The 17,234-nt window shown below is 51.4% G+C and overlaps 4 protein-coding genes across 4 annotated transcripts; 1 reads left to right on the forward strand and 3 right to left on the reverse strand.

The window, feature by feature from the left end:
* Positions 1 to 6,219: 6,219 nt before the first annotated feature.
* On the reverse strand, positions 6,220 to 7,332 carry VTN31DRAFT_42 (uncharacterized protein; the record flags this gene model as incomplete). The annotated part of the gene is made up of 1 exon (XM_069404561.1): positions 6,220 to 7,332. One exon carries the CDS (start codon positions 7,330 to 7,332, stop codon positions 6,220 to 6,222), a length of 1,113 nt encoding a protein of 370 aa, XP_069262898.1.
* Positions 7,333 to 8,336: 1,004 nt separating this feature from the next.
* Positions 8,337 to 13,922, reverse strand: VTN31DRAFT_43 (uncharacterized protein; the record flags this gene model as incomplete). The annotated part of the gene is made up of 7 exons (XM_069404672.1): positions 8,337 to 10,534; positions 11,273 to 11,365; positions 11,552 to 13,041; positions 13,115 to 13,483; positions 13,555 to 13,670; positions 13,736 to 13,802; positions 13,870 to 13,922. The coding sequence occupies 7 exons, from the start codon at positions 13,920 to 13,922 to the stop codon at positions 8,337 to 8,339; spliced, it is 4,386 nt and encodes a 1,461-aa protein (XP_069262899.1).
* A 435-nt stretch (positions 13,923 to 14,357) lies between these two features.
* VTN31DRAFT_44 (uncharacterized protein) lies at positions 14,358 to 15,356 on the forward strand (the record flags this gene model as incomplete). Its single annotated transcript, XM_069404783.1, has 3 exons — positions 14,358 to 14,514; positions 14,595 to 15,244; positions 15,306 to 15,356. The coding sequence occupies 3 exons, from the start codon at positions 14,358 to 14,360 to the stop codon at positions 15,354 to 15,356; spliced, it is 858 nt and encodes a 285-aa protein (XP_069262900.1).
* A 231-nt stretch (positions 15,357 to 15,587) lies between these two features.
* Positions 15,588 to 16,842, reverse strand: VTN31DRAFT_45 (uncharacterized protein; the record flags this gene model as incomplete). The annotated part of the gene is made up of 2 exons (XM_069404894.1): positions 15,588 to 16,407; positions 16,475 to 16,842. 2 exons carry the CDS (start codon positions 16,840 to 16,842, stop codon positions 15,588 to 15,590), a joined length of 1,188 nt encoding a protein of 395 aa, XP_069262901.1.
* Between the last annotated feature and the right edge of the window lie 392 nt (positions 16,843 to 17,234).

Raw genomic sequence — 17,234 nt, forward strand, 5'->3', positions numbered from 1 at the left:
AGACTGGTGAGGGCGAAGAGACTGAGTTGGAGATAGAGCAGCTTGATGGATTTGAGGATGTTGAGTTATGAGGTCTGGAGAACGATGCTGAGAGAATGGAGTGAGCGGTATGAGTGAATGTATGTGAGACGGATTAGCAGTTGGTTCTCTGACTTCGAAAGAGAATCGAAAGCCCTTTTATGTAGATTGTCTCCGAGTACTTTCCCTTCCGAACCTTTTGCAGACGCTAAGCGGATATGACGCTGACAAAACATGACGTGGCGAGAGTTCATTTGTCAGAAACCGTCCTGATGATAATAGTAATCTATTGCCAGCACTTCTGTGCTGTGCTTTGAGTACTCCGTACCATATTTAGCCATCCTTCATGAGTATCATAGTAGAAAATGCGGTATGATAATACTCTTTTCAGCATGACCTGTTGGACTGGATGGTATCATACTCTGCGCTCCGGAGATCTGGGTGGCATCGGTATAAAGGCCACCATGGTCTCCTGGGTCCCTCCACCGATTCATGGTGGAAGCCGCAGCAAAAAACCATTGCCACGTGGATTTGCACCGTGCGATGATGGAAGCGACTATGATGATGTGGGATACGCACGTAAACGTTAGGCACCGGTATTGTATTGTAAACGAATCCTATCTGATACAACATTATACAAGATTAGGACGGCAAAAATTACTAGCGCCAAACTCTAATTTTTTCTTGTTTCCTTTTTTTTGGTACTCACCTCCGTTGTCAGAGGGTATGGTCCAGTATGTGTACGATACGTGTATCGTTACACGCACGTGACCTGCTTCCTGTCTTCTCCTTTCTTGCTCCTTTTTTTTTCTCCTTGTGTTCAGCTCAGTGTCTTTAGGCCTTTATGTCTTCTCTTGTGCCGTCTTTTCCGTCTTTCAGGCCGTTTAGGCTTTTAGCCGCTTCTTTTCCATGGTTCATGTGTTTTCAGCACTCTTCAGCTCGCTTGTACCGTCCTCTTTAGGACGCTACTCATTTGTGTAGGTTTTTCCTCTGGCTTGGCATCATGTGTATATAAAGCTCCGATTGCCCATAGAGTCGGAGAGCAGAGTTCTAGCTAGCAAGGTCTTGTGTTTGGTTCTCTCTCGGTCCAGGATAAGCCCAGTTCTGTCCGATAACTAGCTTATGTCACGTGACATAGCACGTACTGCTTAATAGTCATATTCCTCTTAACTAAATTTATGAAAGTTCACGTGATCATGAGAAACTACATCAGCCTAACCGAAACTATACTAGCGTGATAAGAATCAATAAGCCAGTTGATTGCAACTCGGAACGAAAATTTTTATTCTTGGTTTCCAGAGATTAACCACCCATCATATTCGATCAACCGCCTCACCAAAATTGGCCAGCCTATTTAAGGTACATCGTCGCAGGATGCCGATATCTACCCCAAGTTTTTAGGGCTAGAAAGGACAATGAATGAGCGAATCGTTCGCCATATACAAAGGGTGATGGAACTGGAAGGAGGCAACGAATACCGAGAAGGAAGAACAGACCACGATGAAAGGAAGTTCAAGGGTAAATAGAGAAAAGGAAAGCTCTCCGTGCGAGTATTTTACGACGACGATCGGAGAGGAGTCGGAGCGCAAACTGGTGAGGGCGAAGGGACGGAGCTGGAGATAGAGCAGCTCGATGATGGATTTGAAGACGATGCTGAGAGAATGGAGTGAGCGGTATGAATGTGGCACAAATACTATTGATGGCATGAAGTTACAAGTTAGCTGTATGGTATTGTAATTATTACCTTCTGATACAATCTTGTACAGAATGTGGACGGCAAAAATTACTAGCGCCATTCAATGGGTCTTTTCCTTGTTTCCTTTTTTTTGGTACTCACCTCCGTACGGACTTCGGAGTATTCCGTAGGTACTCCGTATCGAGATCGATTAGGTTTGTCTACTTGCGGGCCAGTGCAATTGTGCTGAAGAGTGCACGGAGCAATTCGTGGTGGAAATTTTCTCCGCGGTAGGGAAACCAAAAACGCTGAACAGAAATCAAGTCGAATGTTGCTCAATTGACGCTCATCAAATTATGTACTAACTAGTAGAAAATGCCAAAACCAACTCCGGATACATACATAGCCTTCTGCAACGGAAATCCTTTGGGGAATCCCTGTCAACGACTCCATAGTCTTGTACATTTTTGGTGCCTGCGGAAAATTAAGCGACAGGTGGCGGGATAAGTTAACCTTGTACGGAGTACATAGTTAGCCGCGAAGTTTCAGTCGCCTGGTGTTTGACGACCTCCTCCAACTCAGGGATAGGTAAGGAGACTCAGTTACTGTAACCTGCCCATTTCAGAAGTACGGAGTACATACTTTTACCTCCCCCTCTGCCTCTCTGTCCGGTCTGCCGAGTGCCGCACTGCCGACGGCCCGACACTCTCTTCCAAAGTTCGAAACAAACAGGTGATGAAACTCGTTGCAAGCCACCGAAAGCCAAAATTCACAAGTTCGGGAAGTCAGAGTGCTCCGCATCAACAATTTCTTTGCATCGACAGTTCGACAGAGTGTATGACTGGAATGACAACGAAGATAGATTTGGCACGCCACGGACAATGGGGAGAATCGCCATTTTCTTTACTCCGTACTCAACTGTCCTCCATGAATCCATTTCCAACCGTTCATTTGGCATTGGCGAAGACTTTCCTTCCACACCGGAAACTCAAATGGATAACCTGATTCCTTGGCCCTTCCATGAGTTCCATCTCGAAGCCCAAGCAGCTCTCCATCGGGTGATTATTCAGAGTTCGGACCCTCCATCGTGGATCAAAAGTCAATGCCGAGATCGTTCCAAGGGACCAGATCGAGGGTTGTGGGTCGCCAAATCGCATCCGCAGCACAGCTGCACAATCAGTTACATTGACTAGTACCGAACACAAGCAATGAACCTAGGTATGTAGTTAAACGAGGTTGACCAAGAGGCTGGGAAAAAGAAGCGACCTGAGAACGCCGGAGAATGCAGGAATGAGACCAAGGAGTCAAGCCCCGAATCTCAGATACCTACAGGATAGAGTACGGAGTACGACGAATCCCTTCTCTAACCCACCACCTACTTACTTATCGAAGGTAATTTCGCGTGGAAGGATTCACTATTGAAGCTTCAAGGGATGGAATTTGAAAAGCCCTTTAAAGGGCATCTGGCCAGTGACTCAGACCCGATCAATTCACTTCCAGAGAAAGAAGCTATAGTCTATCGGATCCAGCTCATACTTCAGCAGCGGTATCCATCCTAGACTGCCTACACCCCCTACAGAGATTTGGGAATGGCGTCGGAGTCCACTCGTGGCTGGGCTGGTTCTGGCTGTTCGCAGATGGTCGAGAAAGCGGCAAGTCGACCACGAAGAAAAGGCAATTGACTGATGCAGTAGGTTAACTACCAGTTCAATGAAAGAACATGAAGTTCTCCCGATCTGTTCCATCTTCTACTATCAATATGAAACGCCTTATCCGACCCGTACTTCCCACTTTCTACGCAATGCTTCCTTGAATAATACTCGGTGTGAGACTGTTCAACTATATCTGTAGGCTATTGCTTTCAGCTGAATCTCTAACGCATTGGGTTTGCGCGGTTGAGGAACTTGAGGCAAGCCACCTGAGTCAACGTGCTCAGGGCCTGCGTTGTCAGCTCGAGTTGAAGACCGGAAATTCCTTGAATTTCATTCCATCCTCGCGTCGACATCAGATGCAACGTGAAGGAGACCGGCTACCTCATTGCCTGGAAACAACGTGCTGTTCAAGTCTGCTCGTCATGCCGATGAACAGATGTCATGACCAATTTTCTCGCTGCGTTGGCGTGCTATCAATTATCTTATCTGACATACATAGAGCAGCGACCATTTCTGTACCGACGGGCAGTACTTTGTCAAGGTCTTCCGGAAGGTCCTGTTCGTCCAAGCCAGGATCATCTGCAACATCTTGCACTTGATGCGGTCCTCGTCTACTCACGAGGTCTTGCAGTTTGTATGTTATATACGAGATTCTGACGTCGATACCCGCGGTAAGGCCCTCGTCTCTGTCCCTAAGAGTCCGTCTCATCCTAGTTGTAAGTACCTCGTGGACACTAACCTGCGAACGGCTCAACCGCCACTCTCCATTACTCATCCCCCAGAGAATGGGTTTTCAGGCCTGACCATTCTCAGATCCGTACTGGTTGTTGCTTAATGTTTCATAATTTTTTTCCAGAATTTGCCAGCGATACTGAGCTGTCCCAGTAAAGACAATTGTCAGCTTCATGATTATGCAACCCTTCATCTCACATTTCATCGATCGCTTTTGTGAAGACTCACGGTCCGATCCAATGCGCATCTCTCGTGGAAAGCCAATTGAACATCCCAATCCAGCCATCTCAACTCGGAATCTCCCGGCCAACGATGAGTCACAAATATGTTTACTACTGTCAACGGGCAACAGTATAGTGGTCTGCGACTCTTTGACCTGTGAGGGCGATTGATTTTGATGATAACACGGAAGCTGCGTCGGCCAGGCCAAACTTGAGAAGGCATTCACCATATCCTCTCTTCTATGCCCCGATAGGTTCGTTGAATTTTTGCTGAATCTCGTTTTTCATGATGTTGAGATCGTCGGCGGCAGAGGCCGCCAGGGATGCCGTCTCTCTTGATGATTAGGTTACCTACCTAGATCTCGCAATCTCTCAAATGATGTAGTACTGGTAAGTCGGTGCCTCCTGTAGTCGACGGAGCACAACCTTGATACGGAGTTAACGGTGTTAGTTTCATGCTCTCCAGCGGTCGTCAAACTCCGATGGCGATAAGCTTAATCGAACGCCGTTAAGCTCGTTGAATCAATTTCAAGCTAGAGCGAGAGTTCATTGGTCAAACTTTCCATATGAAATCCAAGTGAGCTGTGAAGTCACTTGCATGTGTTTTCTACACCAACGAGGCGCTGATCAACGACATCCGAGCCGCCGCAGACCGGACCGTCAAGGTTCACAAGGAGATCGAAGAGACTGGTGCCCTGTCCTGGATCAACATCATCTGCGGCTTCTGGTACCAGCACAGCCTGGCCCTCTGCGCGGAAACGTTCGGATTCAACTTCAAAGAGCGCCGCATCACCTTCTTTGATGACGGGAACACGAAAATCAATGTCAGCACTCTTCCTCAATGCGGTCGAGCCGTGGCGGCGTTGCTCAGTCTCAAGATCTTCCCGGACGATAAGCAAGATCAGAGCCCGACCCTGAGCCGATGGCTGAACCGGTCAATTTCGATATCCAGCTTCCTGGTCAGTCAGAAGGAACTCTTTGAGAGCTGGAAGCGAATCAGGGGCGAGAGGGACAGAGACTGGGCGGTTGAGTATGAGCCTACTCGCGAACGCTATCAACGAGGCTTCGACCGCATGAAGCAAGGGGACCGCCTCGGTTGGATGCAGATAATGTACACGCGTGTCTTCTTCCCCAACGGTGGTGGAAATCATGAGGAATCCCTTGGCCTGGATAACGCGGTGCTGGGTCTCCCTGTGGAGGACCTGGATGAGCAGACTCGACTGGGCAGGGAGGCAGTAGAGAGTGGTTATTCTTACAATTCGTATGGAGGAGGCGCGCGTTGATAGTCATAAAGTGAATAAGTAGTACTACCATATCTACTACGACATAGTCCTTGCGATTTCAAATACTCCATCTACCGTAACTCAATCCTTCGAGTCATTCCGGTGGTGACTGGTTTGTGTGGAGCTCCTTCTGCACCTGAGGGCTTTTCGCTGTGCATGTCATCACGAACATAAGTAAGAAAGGTAGTTGATGGAAGGGCTAGAAAGGACAATGACAAAAAGCACTGCCTAACTCTCAGTGCCTCGAGTGTTTCTACAACCCGTGAAATTAGGGGACATGTAATTTGTCACGAAGTGACAGTTGGGATGATAGCTTCCATCGTTGATTGGGCAAACCATTTCACGCACTTCAGGTAATTGATGTGATGATCAAGTGATGTTCTTACGGGTAGTACGACTTCAAGGCGGCACTGCTCATTGATATATGAAGAGTAAAAGGGTCTTGAGTGGCCTCTATTACCTCTTGTGCGTGATACCTACTTTTCTGGCTTCATCAGCATGATGTTGTATGTACAAGCCCTCAATTCTGGAGCAAGAAGCTATATAATATATTCATTCGGGCAACATGATTGTTAGACAGCATACTCAGAGATGAGCTCGATATGTCATATCCCACAAGCGTAAATCCTCACTCTTGCTCATCTTGACATTGGCCAGGGCCGTTGGACTGCGGCTGCCCTGGCCAAGCACATTAACAGGTTTCTCGCCGTCCTTGAGACGACGCCATCGCCGGAACTCCATGATCTTATCAGACTCCTTGCCCTCGATGCGATCCGCGACGAACCGGCCCAACACGGGCAGGAACTTGAACGCATGGCCGCTGCCTCCGGTGGCCACGATAACGCCAGGCCTGTTCGGCACGACATCGACGACGAAGTGGTTGTCGAACGTGTCCGTGTACCAGCAGAGCCTGGTGGCGGTGATGTCGATGGCGTTCTTCCGAAGCTCCGGCAAGTACGTTCCGATAACATTGCGGATAGCCCGGATCGATTTATGCGGGAGGAGGTCAACCGACGGCTTGGTCCAGCGGGTGATGGGCACGCTCTGCTCTCGACCAGTGCCATCGACTTTCCGTGGGTTGTGTATTTGGTCCCCCGATAGCCAATCTTCATCACGCCACGCTCGTCGATGGGGAATCCGTAGACGTCGCCAGACTCGCCGCCGCCGACTCGGTAGTGCCAGACGGGGAAGTTTTCGGGCGAGAACCGCTGTCTTAGGCGCGGAATCGGAGGAATCTGGATCAAGGCGATGGAGCCCGCTGTGGCTTCGCACAGTCCATCAATCTCCGGCAGGATCGACGGTGTCCACGCTCCCCATGCGACGACAACGACCGCCGCTGGATGGGTCCGTCCGTCGTCCGTAGCGATACCCGTAACCCGACCGTTCACATCCTCCTTGAACGAGCGGAACCGGCCTGCAACGTCATCGAGAACAAACTTGACCCCGAGAGCCCGTGCCTTGTGGAGGGCATATCGGCAGGCCTTGTCCGCGTAGACGAATCCGCCGACCATATCCAGATACCCAGCATGCTTGCCGCCGGTGGCAAGACGGAAGGGATCAATGGCGTGACCATGGCCATCGTTCCGAGCTCGTTCCACCTCCGCAGCATCATCCAACAGATACTGCAGGCTTCCCTTGCCCGCCTTGGTCAGATTCTCGATGGATGCTTTCTCGAACGCGTTCAGGCCACCGGATTCACCCCCTAAACGGTACACGCCGGTGTTGACGTAGATGCGGTCCTTGCTCGTCATGCCATCTGGCAGGTCTGTGCCACGGGCCAGGTCTTCGTTCCAGGCCTTCCATTGTTCGATGGCCTCCAGCGCGAGGTTCTAATACGAGATTTGGTCCTCGTATGCCGCGCGGATGATTTTGTTGGTATCTGAGCGTTTGCATTAACAAACAACACGCTTCAATAAGAAACGGCCATTACTGGGAAAGTCGCTGGCGGCTTTAAAGACTTTGAACGGGAGTCGCATACCTGCAGACGCCGCATCACAACCGGAATCAATGTCATATTTGGTGTTCCAATAGGGCTGTTTGTCAAACACGGTCACATTGGTATAGCCCCGACGAGCGAGATCAAGGGTACTCAGACCGAATACTCCAGCGCCGATGATAGCAATCGGAGATTTGTTTAGAGAGAGTTGCGGAGGATGCCATAGCGATTTTCCGTCCATGATCAAGTACTACTTAGGTACTACTTACCATAACAGTACTCCGTAGATCTAGGTAGTTTTCATCTACGAACTGTTCATGTATTTTTGGCGGGAGAATGGGATCTCGATTTGTCTTGCGTTGGGCTGAATACTACATAGTATGATTGATGTGGCGGCCTCAGGCTCCTGTTCTCTCCGCTCCGATCTTCTTCCGAAATTACCTGATTAGGTTAGGTTAATGAACCGCCCATTCCCATTCCTGCCACCATCGTTGATGACTTGCGGTGCCAAGATGCAGACCATCAAGGAATCCTGGACCCGGTTGACCCCAAAATTATGACAGTTGACACTCATAGGGTACCATCCCGCTCTGCTCGATTCCCATCGTTTGATTACAAGAAGAAAATCGAGAGCCGCAATAGCTGAATCAATCGACAATTATATATATGAATTTTACTCGTACACAATGTACAATAGTATACATGGCACGTACTAATACAAATCTTGAATGCAGTTGAGTGGGATCGTGAGCATAAGTAACAAACACTTTGACGCTGCATCGAAAAACAAGTTTGGACGTAGTCGAGTAACCGCATCAATCATTTGGCAGCCTCCACAGTAGCGGCGAGAGCCTGCTGGGCCAGCTTCTTGTTGCGCTTGACAAGAGCATTGAACTTTTTGTCAATGGCATCGAATTCTTTCCGCGATTGTTCAAGTTCCCGCTGGGATCGTTCAATGTACGTGCGCAGCTCCTCATCCGTCATCGCCCGCACCTCATCGAGATGAGGAATCTGCCCCAGTGACGTGCCGGTCACACCAAGCATCTGTTTCGCCGTCGCGGCCGCAAAAGATCGCACGGATGCGGACGTCGAGCTCAGGAGATCCCCGGTGTTGGCAGCACTACTTCCGTCCACGTCCGTAGTTGATAGAATGTTGGGCGCCGACGCCCCAGACGTCCCGTTCAAAGAGAGATCATCGCCCCCAGTCAGTACGGCACCTGCAGCCAAGGCAATAGAGTCCTGATTGTCATCGACCCAGCGGATGTTGAATTTCTCCGGTGTCGCGAAAAGCGCATCTAAGCCACCAGTCATGTTAGTTGGATCTGGGTCCGGCATGGAAATGGCCGGAAACTCCTGCATATTCTCGGAACTCATGCGACGCTCCAGTTCCAAATACCGATCCTCCTCCGCCGGCGACAGATGCCGCAGCACGCATCCGCGCGGAGTGATCAAGCACCGGTTCTTCGGGACATCGGAGCCGTCATTAATCCGGACAGGCTCACCACGCAGGAGCATCTTCTTGTGCTCACTGGTCAGCTCCAGTGGCTGCTTCAACCGGCCGTAATCCTCCGCGGTGCACTTCATGTCTGTGCGCTGGCTAAGGCTAGGCGGGTTGAACAGAGGGTGTGCGTGCAAATCAATCTCTGCGGCTCTGTTCAGCTGCGCCAACAGCATGTGCAGGGGAGAAGTGCGCTCCTGGAACAATTCTTTGATGGAACGACCGCTGTCTTTCGAATCCTTCACCATCTGCTCGATTGTGTTGTTACTTCTCCATGCCTCGGCGGGCTGCTTCTCCTCGCTTTCTCCATCCGCTGTTTTGGCATCGTTGGCAGCCTTGTCCTTGGTTGCCTTGCGATCATTGTTCGCTTTGTTCTCTTCTTTCTCCGCTGCTTGCTCGGATCCCTTCCCTTCCGAAGTAGCCGGTGGGTCAGATGAAGGAGCAGGGGTCTTCTTGGTCTTTCGCTTTCGACCGATGATCGGAGCTTGTTCCTCTACAGCGGCGGCGGCCGCAGCCTCCTCCTTCATTGCCTCCTCAGCTTGCTTAGCCTTCAGCCGTCGTTCCTTCTTTGCCTGGCTCTTCGTCATGGTTCGAACTGGCGCAGATCCAACGCGCGATGGTGGAGGCGAACTCGCTCTCGACCCCGAAGCTGAATTTCCGGGTTCGAAGTCCGAGGCGGCGTCCACCGGAGTTCCAGACGAGGTAAGACTGGGACGCCGCGAGCGACCCTTGCTTTGTGCATTGGATGACGAAGACTGAGCCGCTGGAGGAGGCGGCGTCTCAGTCTTGGGCGTGTCAACGACACGAATCACTCTCGGTTGTCGAGGCCCGGATGAGTCGGAGGCTCTCGAGATGCCAGTTAGCGGTGTATTTGGTCGAGAGCCAGGCTGAGAAGTGGCGACCGCCGTCGTTCCCGCTGGAACGGAAGCAGTAGAGCTACTAGGAGCAGGCTCCCCTTTCGTAGCAGGTGCCTGGACGGGTTCATCTACAAGAGCCAGATTCAACTTGATGGGCTTGGCTTTCTTGGATGTGGCGCGTTCTTGCCGCTGTCCAGATTCACCAGAGCTCGAATCTTTCGTGGGTGCTGGTGAAGGAGACTCTGTCCGATCTGGCTTCATTCCCAAAACATTCTTTTTGCCTGGGTTCGTTTGTGGCGAACCCAACGAGACATCGCCGGAATTCCGTGTCTTCTCGGCCGGCACAGCATCAGATTGCTCTTCATTCGAAACTGGCGTTGCGTTACCAGAAATCGTGTCTTGAGGTTTTTGGATAGGAGTTGCACGCCGTGAGAGGGACAAGCCTGGCGGTGGGTGTGTGGGCAACGAAATGGTCGACGAAGCAGGGCTGTGGGGCGCTGATGTCCCTTGAAGGACCGCTGCAGCTGGATGGCCAGGAGGGAGCGGCAAACCGGGAGGAACCGATGGCGTGCCTGAGCGACTAGACTGGTTCTGCTGTCGAAGAGAAGGCTCGTTCTTCGCTTTCGCTCCAACAGAGAGGGGGGGAAACTCGTTGTCATCCACTATAACAAAACATCCCGGTTAGCTGGAGTCCTCAAACGGCTGCAGTCCTGCTCGCGAATGGTCAGGACGGAACAGGAGGAAATCGGCCAGCCAACAACTCTGTCAATGACAACGCAACATTCATGGAGTTGGCCAGTTACAAAAGTACATGGGCATGGCATTTACAGAAAACTGGCCCATAAAACCATGTACTCAACAAAGAGTGGAACAGGATGATGTCTAGAACATTATATGTGAGAACTTGTTTCGACATATCAGCCCCCGTCTTGAATACAAGACAGGACGGGGAGGATTAACGTACATGATAAACTTCCTGAAGACGTCGCACTTTCTCATATGTCGACGAAGGGTGGCCGATGCATCGGAGGAACACAATACCTGACAAAAGAAAAATGTGACGCCGCATTCCGTCAAACATCACAAATCATGAACCCCAGTGGAAGAACGCCATAGGCACACCCAGGCTCACGATTCCGAGCCATATTCGCCTAATGCTCGCTGCAGAAAACAAACAAAACCGACCTCACAATGGCAATCGTCATGCATGACAAAATTCCAATCCCAAAGAAAAAAATGATAATGAAAAGAAAAACCCAAGGGGAATATCGAAGCTAGAAAGGGGAAGAAATGCAAGTCAAAGGACAGGAGTCGATGGCTGGCCGAAAGTTCCAACAATATCCATGACCATCACCAGCGGTTGTATCCAGCTCCATACACCATGGAGGGATTGTACCCACCTTGCCCCTGACTTCCGTAAACCGTCTGCCCCGTCGCACCAACACCGATCTGGTGCATTCGCGCCTGCAAGATACTCGGGTCCGCAAGATCTACTACACCGCCTCCACCGGAGGAAGTGTTAGCATGTCTCTGCTTCTTCCCCTTCTTCTTTTGCTTCTGTGGTCCTGACTCGGCAAGAGTGCCGGCCTGGGAACCATAAAAGGCGTTGAGAAGGCCAGTGGTGGTGGGAGTCAGGGGAGGGGGTGACTGGTGCTGTTGGAGGGAGAACATGAACTCACGCTTAGCAGCTTCATGACCCTGTACACCGCCGGTACCTGTACCGCCGCGGCCACGTAGCAACTCACGCATAAGCTCGGGGTTCGCGTCTTGCTTCCCAACGTTGGCTCCGACACCGAGGTTCGCGTTTGTCGTGAAACCATGTCCCTGGGAGAACATTCCACCGCCGCTGATCGGTGGAGTTCCAGCAGTCTTCAGGCCGGGAGGTGGACCCTGGACACTGCCAGTATAGAACTGATTCGCTAGTCCCTGCTGCGGAGCAGGCGCAGCGAGAGCATTAGGACTAGCGGACTGCATCACAGAGCCTTGCTGGCCGAGAACTCGAGGGTTCTTGGCATTCGCATCGTTCGCGAACGAGAACCGAGAAGACTGTCGGCCATGACCCTGTATGTTATTGTTCTGAGGCAAAGAGCCTTGTAGCAGACCTTGCCGAGTTTGGGACGATTGATCGAGTTGCATGTGGTCCAGAACGCCAGCTTGCTGGCTATTGGCCGACTTCAGCAACATTAATTGCTGTTGCTGAAGCGGCGTCAAACTCCTGCCGTTGATATTGAGGTTCTGAAACTGCTGGCTTAAAGAGACCGGAGAACCAACAGCTGAATTGCTCGCGGTGCCATGTTGCGAAGGTGGCTGGATTGCACCATGGACCTCGCGATTGCCAGCAGCCGCTCCTCGAGATGAGTGAACATCGTCTGGCTCGCCGCCCAGTTGCGAGCTGCCACCTTCTCTGTTCTCTTCCTCTCCAGCCGAAGCTGGCCTGAGCATAGACTGGGCTTCCGCTTCCTGCTTTGCTCGTTCCTGTTCGGCTTTTTCCCGCATTGCTCGGCGTTTCGCTCCCCCAAAGGGATCAATAAATGATGGACCCGTTTCAAGGAACTTGACATCATCCTCCGACAGCCCGTCTGTTGAGAAAACGAAGCGGAAGGCGGGCGACTTTATGGCTTTGACAAGATTCTCCAGCAGAAGGTCCTCTGCCCGAGGAGCAGTGGATTCGTCACGTGACTGAGAATTGGACGTTTGCTGTTGCGAGGGAACTGGGGTGGACCGCCGAGAATCTTGGGTCGCCTGTTGCTTATCCGTGCGCTTCCCGTCCTCCGTCTTCGAGGCCGCCGTTGCTGCCGCTGCAGGCTTTGGACTAGGGGACGATCGATTTCCGCTAACGCTAGTACGTCTAGCACGGTTGAGAGGTCCATCTTTATTGGCCCAGCTGGCGGAAGACGGCAGAGCTGAGCCATCTTGTCCTGACTTCCCGGCCGGTTCGTCTTTGCTTCCCTGACGACGCATTGGCTGAGACTGTACGGATTGCGGGAGTGGCCGATGGGCACCATTCTGATGATGGCCATGGCGCTGGGCGGTATTGACGAAAGATAGATCTTGCCGACTATAGGTTTCGTTGTCATCGCCGGTCTCGTGCAAGAATGAGCAGTTTCGGTTGTTGCATTGCTCTCCGCGCAGGAACGCTGAGCAGTATTTGGTTGTGCCGTATTGTGCTCTAACGTGATCACCGAAGTCAGTGATCTCATGAAGAAAAAAAAAAAAAAAAAAAAAAAAGTTAAAGAACCTACCTTAGGATACGGTCCCCATTCTGCGAGCCGTCCACGGCAGCGATGCATGCAGCTGCATCGGCCTTTCTCGCGAAAGTGACGTAGACACCAATTCCTTGGTTAGGATTGCCGCCCGGTTTGGCCTTACTCACGACAATCTTCTCGATTTCGCCATATTGCCCGAAGTATTCTGGGCCACGTAAGGTTTGCAGCAATTGTGCTTCGTCTCGTATTGTCGGATTCAAACCAATCACGTAGACCAGGTTCTTCTGAACCACGCGAACGCCAGCCAGATTCTTGCGATTGGAGTTTTCAACCTCGCGTTTCTCTTGCTCTTTCTTCTTCGCAGCGGCAGCTTTCCGATGCTTCAAGGCCAAGTCGGCTTTGAACCTGGAGGGGAAAAAAAAAGGTCAGAAATCACATACGGGCGACGGAGATGACATAACCTGGATTCCACTTACTCATCGGCATCTGGAACTTTGTATTGAATGGCGCTTTCATCATATACTCGTCTGCAGTTCGGACACCGCCCCTCTTCGCTATGCGTCTTGATGTTGTTATAGCAGAACTGGCAAATCTGAGTGAAGTGTTAGACCGGAAACGAAACAGGTTTCAAGTCGCGAGATGTAATGAGCGAGTTACCTGATAGCCACAGGGACATGGCTTGAAGTTCTTGTCCGATAGATCGAACTCTTCAATACAAAGTGGGCTGTACAGCGAGGGTCAGTACCGTTGAGAAATAAAACCGTAGAGGAATCGGCATCGAGATTACGTACCAGAACTCATCATCATCATCAATGACCGAGTCAATTTGAGACCGATTAGACATGATTGCGGGAGGTTTGGAGGCGTGACGACGGGGTTAAAACAGGTAGATAGAAGACGAGAGGACCGGCCTAGAAGATCCAGGAAGAGGGAGACTGATTCGAAAAGAGATCGGTCAGAACCAAGATGCAAGAGAAGGAAACAGAAAGCCGCCAGTTAAGAAACAATAGAAACGACCAGGCAGGATATCCAGATCTCGGATCGGATGGGCTGAATCTTCAGAGGGAGAGAAGAGAACTGAGAAACTGGTCAAGACTTGGTTTGCCGCGCAGACCAGGGAAGTCGCACGTTGATTGGCTCACCGCTCCACCAAATCACGTGTGACTGTATTTGTCAGCATTCACGTGGAGACTTTCACGTGACCTACCAAGTCGGTTGCCGACTTCGATTTGGGGATCACTCTTCCGTCAACCCTGCCGTCGACAATCGTCCAAACGCTATGGCTGCCGCACGCTCTCTGGCCCGACTGGGAGGCCGCAATGGCCTTGGCAACGCTATCGGACGTTCCCAATGCATCCGGACGTTCTCGACGTCCTCACTTCGGGGAGCGGCGAAGGAGGGACATGTTCCGAACTTGAGACACGCGCAACGGCCTCGTAGGTTCCCTGATCGCACATACGGACGAGCCATTGGCAAGCTTTGTGTTTTGAATTGTCTAACTGTGGGATTGTTGCAGCTCAAGGAGAACTGAAAGCGCCAATCGTGAACCCTGCGGACAAGTACCAGGACAAGACGGAAAGCCTGCATAAATATGGGCAATACATCATGTCCTGCCTGCCGAAATTCGTGCAGCAGTTCTCGGTTTGGAAGGACGAGCTCACTATCTATGTGGCGCCATCGGCGCTTTTGCCGGTGATGAAATTCCTCAAGTACCACACGGCGGCGGAATTTACTCAGGTCTCGGACATCACTGCCGTCGATTATCCGACAAAGTCGCAGCGATTCGAGGTCGTCTACAATCTGCTAAGTGTGCGCCACAACTCTCGCATTCGTGTCAAGACCTACGCGGATGAGGCGGAGCCGGTCCCGAGCATCACTGGACTGTATGACGGTGCGCTGTGGTATGAGCGGGAGGTATATGATTTGTTCGGGGTTTTCTTCACCGGCCATCCAGACCTGCGCCGGATCATGACGGACTATGGCTTCGAAGGCCACCCGCTGCGAAAAGATTTTCCGCTGACCGGTTACACTGAGATCCGATATGACGAGGAGAAGAAGCGCATTGTCTACGAGCCTCTGGAATTGACACAGGCCTTCCGTAACTTCGAGGGCGGTACTTCGGCCTGGGAACAGGTTGGACCTGGTACAGACCGGCGCCCGGACTCTGTAAGTTGATTTGATTCCTCCTTTCTCATTTGAAATGGTATGCTGAGATGATGAATTTTAGTTCAAACTGCCCACTCCCAAACCGGAGGAAAAGCCTGAGGAGAAGAAATAAACCTTATGTATTCCTACAAATATGACACCAATTGTTTCATTTATTTTCCATACGACATGCTCCGTACATAAAGTGGCCTCGTGAGGAGCTTGAAATCAATGCCGAGTGAGGTGCACCTGGGTTCTACCGTGGTATTCGTAGCAAGTCATTCATAGATCCAGAGGGACCTCGATTGCTATTTTCAACGAAAGAAAGCACAGTACAAGAGTGGTAACTCCGGCCATTGAGTCGTTAACGCCGGCGAGTTACCGTTCCATTCGCTCTTTTGTTCAAACGACTACGGATCTCCTTCCGCACAACGGGCTGCAACACGAGTTCATCTCGCAGGCGCGTCAGGCGCACTGCTGCAGCGACGGGACCGAAAAGGATCCCGCAACCTACGATAGTCGTAGCAAGCCTAAACCAGTTCACGCGGCCGGTGACCTTGCGCTGGGCAAAGACGTTCATCGCAGCCGCCCACAACAACACGGCATGGCATCCTATCAAATAATCCCACTGCAGAAACGCGTGCACACCCTCGCCGAGTGACCTGATGCGCAAGTTGGACGACGGCCAGGTGACGCCAAACACCTCCCTTGGATGCAGGGCATGCACGATCCTCTCGTTGAACAGAGCTGGTAGGATAAGTGATGTGATAGCTACGCTCCACCCAACTGCATGTGTGACGGCAGCAGGCCAAAAAGCAGCTGAATAGAACATACGTAGCGCGATACGCTGCGAAATTGACGAGATATCCTCACGCGGGAGCAGGAGATGCGCGACAAAGGCCAGCAGAGATGCGTATCCAGGCCATGGCTGCCACAGCGCGATCAGGATTTGCTTGATATCAACGCTGACGATACCCGGCGTGGTGAGCGCGACCGCGACGCTTGGGATAATGTATCCCACGACGAAAATGACCGGGAGAACTCTCACTACTGTCTCCGGAGCAAGGATCCTCTCTGGCCTCAGTTGAACTGACACGGGGGAGAGCCACAGGTGTAGTCCGCAGTAAACCGAGGCCGCTACGGCGAATGTAAACAATTGAGCACCAAGCCCAAATATAGACGCCCTACCCAGCCTGTCAGCACGAGATTTCGATGCAACTACTCGTTTGCGTGGAATGATTTGATTCATACATCGCAAGCACTGTCCAAGCATTGCCATGTCTCCAGGACTCCAGAAGAATCAAGGCCCATGCAGATCCGAATGCGCCCGCAAACACAAAAGTGTGGAGGGATAACGAAGGAGCGCTTCCGTCGGTTGTCGGCCAGAAAAATACAGTCAAGAGGGACAAGGTCCGATCAACGCCTTGGATGCCAGTGTAACGAGTGCGCAGAGGGCCACTCGACTCGGGTAAAGAGCGTGCCTCGAGGAGCGCCTTTGCCAACTCTGCCAAACCATTGTGTTTTCCAAACCTGAAAGTGGCATACCAGGCAAAGCTGACTAAAGCCGGGAACACTATGAAGGAGAGAAAGAACCGAGCATGACGCTCCATGGTGGACATCAAAGTACGTTGTTCTCGATGCCCGAAAATATTCCCAGAGTGCTCATTACTGTCCAGTAGTCAAGGGAAAGCTCGAATATAAACATTAAGGGTCTCAATTGCCTTTTTCAAGTTCCCTCCAGGAAGACGAAGTCCCTAAAGTGCATGTGCTGGCAATGCGAGCAATCACATGACAAACAACTGTGAACACTGTAGCGGGGACAAAAGGACACGAAACTGTGCCAATTTAGCATAAACAGCAGAAAAATATTTCCACCGCTAGCCGCGGGTTCCCTGCAGATGAACGTCAGTAGCAGTGTCAAGGTGCCACCGCCAGTTACCTAACCTCCAGATCCTGAGGCCCGGATGGATGCAGATCACCCGCTAAACCAAATCAAGCAAAGATGAATTAT

The sequence above is a fragment of the Thermomyces dupontii genome (genome assembly GCF_041956625.1).
Source record: "Thermomyces dupontii strain NRRL 2155 unplaced genomic scaffold VTN31scaffold_1, whole genome shotgun sequence".
Classification (NCBI taxonomy): Eukaryota; Fungi; Ascomycota; class Eurotiomycetes; order Eurotiales; family Trichocomaceae; genus Thermomyces; species Thermomyces dupontii.